Genomic DNA, 6,372 nt, shown 5'->3' with positions numbered 1-6,372 from the left:
TATGGTTAAGTGGTCCTAATGGTACTGTGGTGGTTAAGTGGTCCTAATGGTACGAATATGGTTAAGTGGTATGACTGGTACTAAGATGGTTAAGTGGTCTGAATGGCAATGTGATGGTTAAGTGGTCCTAATGGTACTGTGCTTGTTAAGTGGTCCTGATGGTACTAAGATGGTTAAGTGGTCTGAATGGTACTGTGGTGGTTAAGTGGTCCTGATGGTGTTAAGATGGTTAAGTGGTCTGAATGATACTGTGATGGTTAAGTGGTCCAGATGGTACTAAGATGGTTAAGTTGTCTGAATGGTTGTCAGAAATAGATTTAATCATTTATGTAACTTTATACATTTATATGAAACTCCGAATGAAACCAGCTTGACACGACTAAATTTCTGGTATTGTTGTCACCGTAACCGCGATCGTTTTTATCACGTGTGAGCTCGACCCCGAGCAAAATTTCGGGTATCTTCGGAGATCACGTGGGTATTTTATGAGAGAGCACACCAGGTGTACGAGTATCACGCAAAAGGCGAGGCAGTTTTTGTGAGACGGCTTCAAGTTTCATTGTCCGGGAACAACACTTTTACATGGGAAGGTTCTTCATAGACACGGCGTTGGATTACAGGGAGTGCCAGACGACTAATACAGGTGTGTTATTTCATGGGCAAGTCCCTAAATTTATGTCATATCGGGAAAGGGCCACGTCATCGTTTTCCGGCGTGGTTGACTTGAGACATATCGCTGTATACTTCCAGGGAAATAGCCGTAAAGCCCGAGTTGGTTGGTTAGGAAGTGAGTTGATGATGGATAAATAACCGCAGTAATTAAATATCGCTTTGTGGTATTCGCGAACGCAGACTTTCGGCGATTCTGTTACGAAAACGGTTATTTGTGGTCCCAAGTGTGCGTGCTTTGTTCGGACAATACATTGTTGACATCGTGTCGCGTGTCTTCATTGTGGATTACTTGCTGTCGCGTGCCGCGTGTTGTGTCATCGTGTTGATTGTTCATGGTCGTGTGCCGTCTCCATTGTTTACCTACTTTCGCGTGTATGCGTGTATCGGACGTTCATCGGTCGTTCCGCGTTGATGCGTACTGCTTCGTGTGTCGAGAGACAATATCGCTTATTATTATAAAAGACATACATCGCCGAGAACTCTAGATAAGTGTATCACTTTATTGTTAAGTCTTTTAGAGCTTAAACCATTGTAATGATTCGTGAGCCCACCAAGGTTGTAAACCATTGCTTGGTGACATAAATTACATGCTGTATTTTTCATGCTCTTGTTGATGATTATTATAGGTAAATATAGTCTGTGCAGCTTGCCTTGAACTCAGTCGCAATTGTCATTTTATTTCGTTTTGTTCATAAAGTGGCGACCACCACGGCCGCTTTTCCGCCATTTTGTGACAACTGGTGCCGAGACCAGGATTCACTTTAAGCTAGTTTGTGAGGACTGATATAAATTCTTTCTAAATACTATTTAGGCTCTTGGCGACTTGAGTTCATTGGCAACTGCCAGTTTTGGAGCTCGTCTCTAAGGCACACGTTGTAAATATTGGTAGGTCAATTTGTCAGGTCATTGTACAGAATAATGGATTACGAAAAATGGGTGAAATTAGGAGAAAGGGCGGGACTGACTGGTGAGTCTCTTATAGAATTCGTTGAGAAGCGTGAGCAGCAGGTCATTGAGAGGGAGGAACGTTCTCAGAAGAGAGCAGAACAAAAACTACTGGAGGAGGAAAATAGAAAAAGAAAGGAGGAAGACAAGCAAAGTGCCCTCAGAAGGGAGGAGGAGGAAAGGCAGATCAGATTAAGTGAAATAGAACTGAAAATAAAAAAAGAACTGGCACAGATACAGCGAGAGGATACAGAGAGACTTGCACAGATCAAGAGAGAAGAAGACGAGAGGGAAATACAAATTTTGGAATTGAAGTCTGAGTTACCATCAGTCCAAACCGGTGAGTCCAAAATGAATGCAGGGGAAAAGACTCTGCGTCCTAAACTAGCAAAATTTGAGGAAGGTGATGATATGGATGCCTTCATAGAAAGGTTTGAACGCTTTGCAAAAATACAGGGTTGGCCAACAAACACTTGGGTGGTTAGTCTGAGTCCACTATTAGCAGGCAAGGGACTGGAGGTTTATGCCAGTATGCCGCCTGATGCGATGGATGACTATGATCTTCTAAAGAAGGCGCTGCTGAAAAGGTATGAGCTAACCGAAGAGGGATTTCACAAGAAATTCAGAGAAAGCAAACCTGAAAAGGATGATACAGTGTTCCAGTTTATTGCACGGCTCAATCGATTCCTTTCAAGATGGATTGGAATGACAGGTATAGTTGAAACGTTTGAAGGACTAGTAGATTTGTTGATACGGGAACAATTTTTACATGTATGCTCCCCTGAACTTGCCCTGTTCCTGAAAGAAAGAGTACCTAAGAGTGTTGCAGAAATGACATGTTTAGCCGAGCAGTATGTGGAAGCTCATGGGGATAGCATTTCCCGGCTAACAAAAGGTAACCAGGGTAGCGTGAACAAAATAAACACGAAATCAAAATTTAATTCTCAACGAAAGCCTATGGATGCAAATGGGAAGAAAAAGGCATGTTTTATTTGCCATAAGGAAGGCCATTTTGCAGTGAAATGCCCAGAAAGAAAGAAGATGGCAGCCATCATCCCACAACTGCAAAACCAAGACAGTACCCTTAATGAACAATCAAAGCTGTCTCCCCATGATTCACTGTTAGAGTGTGTAGAAAATGGAAGGTTGAAACTGGCAAATGGAACAAGTGTACCTCTAGTTACTGGTGCATGTGATCAGCATCGACAGCCGGATGCAGACCATGGGCTGCCTGTATGTCAGGGATATGCGAATAAAACATTGGTGAGAGTGTTGAGGGATACAGGATGCAGTGGGGTAGCCATTAAGCAGAGTCTTGTGAGCGATGCTCAACTAACCGGTGATGAACATTTATGTACACTGATTGATGGCACTGTGCGAAGATTCCCAATTGCAAATGTTCATGTAGACACTCCGTATTATACGGGAGATGTCAAGGCAATGTGCATGAGAGAACCCATTTATGATTTGATTATAGGAAGCATTCCCGGGGTCAAATCGGTGCCAGATGAAAGGTGGTGCCCAAAAGGTGAGAGAGCCGCATTATCTGCAGTAACTACCAGGGCACAAGCTGAGCAAGAAAAACACCCTCTCAAAGCACTGAATGTTCCGAGAATCAGAGTGGATGCCATTGGATTAGAAGAGCTAAAAAGCGCCCAGATGGAAGATTTGTCGCTTGGTAAATTATGGGAGGCAGCTCATGAAAGCAAGATGATGAAAACCAAAGGGCGGGGAAAGTATGAGATGGAGGTGAGAAAAGGTGTGCTGTATCGCATATACCATAAACCAAGAGGGCACATGTTCACAGAAGTAAAACAAATTGTTGTACCAACTAAGCTTAGAAATCAACTGATGATGCTGGCACACGAGTCTTTGGTAGGCGGGCACCTGGGCATGAAGAAAACCCTAGATCGACTAACTACAAGTTTTCACTGGCCTGGAGTCACCGCAGATGTTACTCAGTTTTGCAGATCATGTGACATTTGCCAAAAGACAATACCACGAGGAAAAATTCCCAAAGTACTGCTTGGTGTAATGCCGATAATTGATGAGCCATTTCACCGGGTGGCCATAAACCTAATTGGCCCAATAAGCCCGATATCGGACAAAGGGAATAGATACATCCTAGTCGTGGTGGACTTTGCAACAAGATACCCTGAAGCAATCGCATTACCAAAGATTGAGACTGAAAGAGTGGCTGAGGCATTGTTGGAGATATTCTGTCGGGTTGGGTTCCCAACAGAAATACTGAGTGATCGTGGGACACAATTTACATCCGATTTAATGAGGGAGGTTTGTAGGTTGGTGTCAGTTAGACAATTATTCACTAGCCCGTACAATCCAAAATGCAATGGCCTATGTGAGCGAATCAATGGTGTGTTGAAGGGCATGGTCCGGAAAATGTGCCAAGAAAGACCTAAGGACTGGGATAGATACCTGCCCGCCGTTTTGTTTGCCTATCGGGAAGTCCCACAGTCTAGTACTGGCTTTGCACCATTCGAGCTACTATATGGGCATACTGTGAGGGGTCCAATGCAGCTTGTGAAAGAACTGTGGACAGAACAAGAGACACCAGAAGTGCGGAACACATACCAGTACGTTCTCGACCTTCGCAGTAGGCTAAGAGAAACATGTCAGTTAGCCCGAGACAGCCTGTTTGAGGCCCAAGGCAAGTACAAACACCATTATGATAAGCGGAGCAAAAATCGAACATTCCAAGTTGGACAAAAAGTCACTATACTCTTACCAACCGATCACAACAAATTATTGTTGCAGTGGAAAGGACCTTATGAGGTGGTACAGGTAATAAATTCTATGGATTACCAAATTAATGTCAACGGCAAGCTCAAAGTATATCATGCCAATCTTTTGCGACAATATCATGAACGAGAAGAGGCGATGAAAGGGTTGGAGAGCAAACCTAGCCAAAAGGCGGCAGGTGTTGCAGTCATTGAGGCAGAGATGGCAGATGACTTCGGGGTGGTAGATGACGAGAATCTACTTGAACTTGGGGATATTGGAGGCAGAGAAACCTATCAAGATGTAAAAATCAGCAAGGATTTGACGGAGACACAAAGGAGTCAAGTTACTGATCTGATATACAAATACCGTGATATTTTCTCCGAGAATCCTGGTACAACACACCTAGGGACACATAAGATAGACCTCACTACTAACCAGCCCATCAGGGTAAAGCCATACCCTATACCATATGCTAAGAGAATTGAGATGGAGCAAGAAGTCCAGAAAATGCTTCGTGCAGGCGTGATTGAACCATCACAGTCAGAATACAATTCTCCAGTAGTAATGGTCAAGAAAAAGGATGGGTCCAACAGATTTTGTATTGACTTTCGTCGCCTGAACACAGTGACTAAATTTGATACTGAGCCAATGGGTAACATTGAGGACACCCTTTCTGGACTCCGTCATGACAAGTATTTCACCAAGATAGACCTTAGCAAAGGCTACTGGCAGATTCCAGTAGAATTGAGTGCCAGGCACCTGACTACCTTTTCTACTGACTCAGGTAGTTACCAGTTCAGAAAAATGCCATTCGGCATGATAAATTCCGGGGCTTCATTCAATAGAATGATGCGGAAGCTTCTACGTGGATGTAGTGACGTTGAGCACTACGTAGATGACATCCTTGGACATACACATACCTGGGAACGGCATTTAGAGCTTCTAACAGATTTGTTTGATAGAATTAAGAGGGCAGGACTGACAATAAGACCATCAAAATGCTTTATAGGCTACCATACTCTTGACTTTGTTGGTCATGTGGTCGGAAATGGGAATATTACTACAGACTCAGATAAAACCGTTAGAATACAAGAGGCAGAACGACCAAAGACAAAGAAACAGGTACGCTCATTTATGGGGCTAGCCGGGTTTTACAGCAAGTTCATTCCCAACTTTGCTGAAGTTGCTGTACCATTGACGGACTTGACCAAAAAAGGGCAACCAAACTTGGTGAGGTGGGGACAGCCACAAGAAAGAGCATTCCAAACTCTGAAGGACCTGCTGACTCGATCCCCAATATTGAAACTACCCGATTTCACCCGTCCTTTCATTGTACAAACAGATGCATCTGATGTGGGTGTGGGTGCAGTTTTAATGCAGGAATTTGAGGATGGACGCTTCCCTATAGCGTATGCCAGTAAGAAGTTGTTAGATAGAGAAAAAAATTACTCTACAATAGAGAGGGAAGGCTTAGCTATCGTTTTCGGCATCCGAAAGTTTCAGAAATATCTTTATGGAACAGAGTTTGTATTGAATACTGACCACAGACCACTTATGTATATGCACACTAATAGAGGTGAGAGTGGTAGACTCTTAAGATGGTCGTTATTTCTCCAAAGCTATAAATTCAGGATTGAGGCCATAAAGGGTTCAGAAAATGTAGTGGCAGACTACTTAAGTAGGCAGTAATAAACACTGGAAATCTATTTTGGGTTTAGAAAGTGGACGAGCACTTTCTGAAGGAAGGGTTTGTTGTCAGAAATAGATTTAATCATTTATGTAACTTTATACATTTATATGAAACTCCGAATGAAACCAGCTTGACACGACTAAATTTCTGGTATTGTTGTCACCGTGACCGCGATCGTTTTTATCACGTGTGAGCTCGACCCCGAGCAAAATTTCGGGTATCTTCGGAGATCACGTGGGTATTTTATGAGAGAGCACACCAGGTGTACGAGTATCACGCAAAAGGCGAGGCAGTTTTTGTGAGACGGCTTCAAGTTTCATTGT

General features: G+C 43.3%; 1 protein-coding gene across 1 annotated transcript; it reads left to right on the top strand.

Annotated features, from left to right (window-relative positions):
• Positions 1-1,590: 1,590 nt before the first annotated feature.
• LOC146735843 (uncharacterized) lies at positions 1,591-6,048 on the top strand. The gene has a single exon (XM_085506067.1). The coding sequence runs from the start codon at positions 1,591-1,593 to the stop codon at positions 6,046-6,048; it is 4,458 nt and encodes a 1,485-aa protein (XP_085362193.1).
• Positions 6,049-6,372: the final 324 nt, after the last annotated feature.

The sequence above is a fragment of the Saccoglossus kowalevskii genome, chromosome 12, assembly GCF_978046115.1.
Source record: "Saccoglossus kowalevskii chromosome 12, keSacKowa6.1, whole genome shotgun sequence".
In the NCBI taxonomy this organism is placed as follows: Eukaryota; Metazoa; Hemichordata; class Enteropneusta; family Harrimaniidae; genus Saccoglossus; species Saccoglossus kowalevskii.
This window is presented reverse-complemented; position numbering and strand designations above follow the sequence as displayed.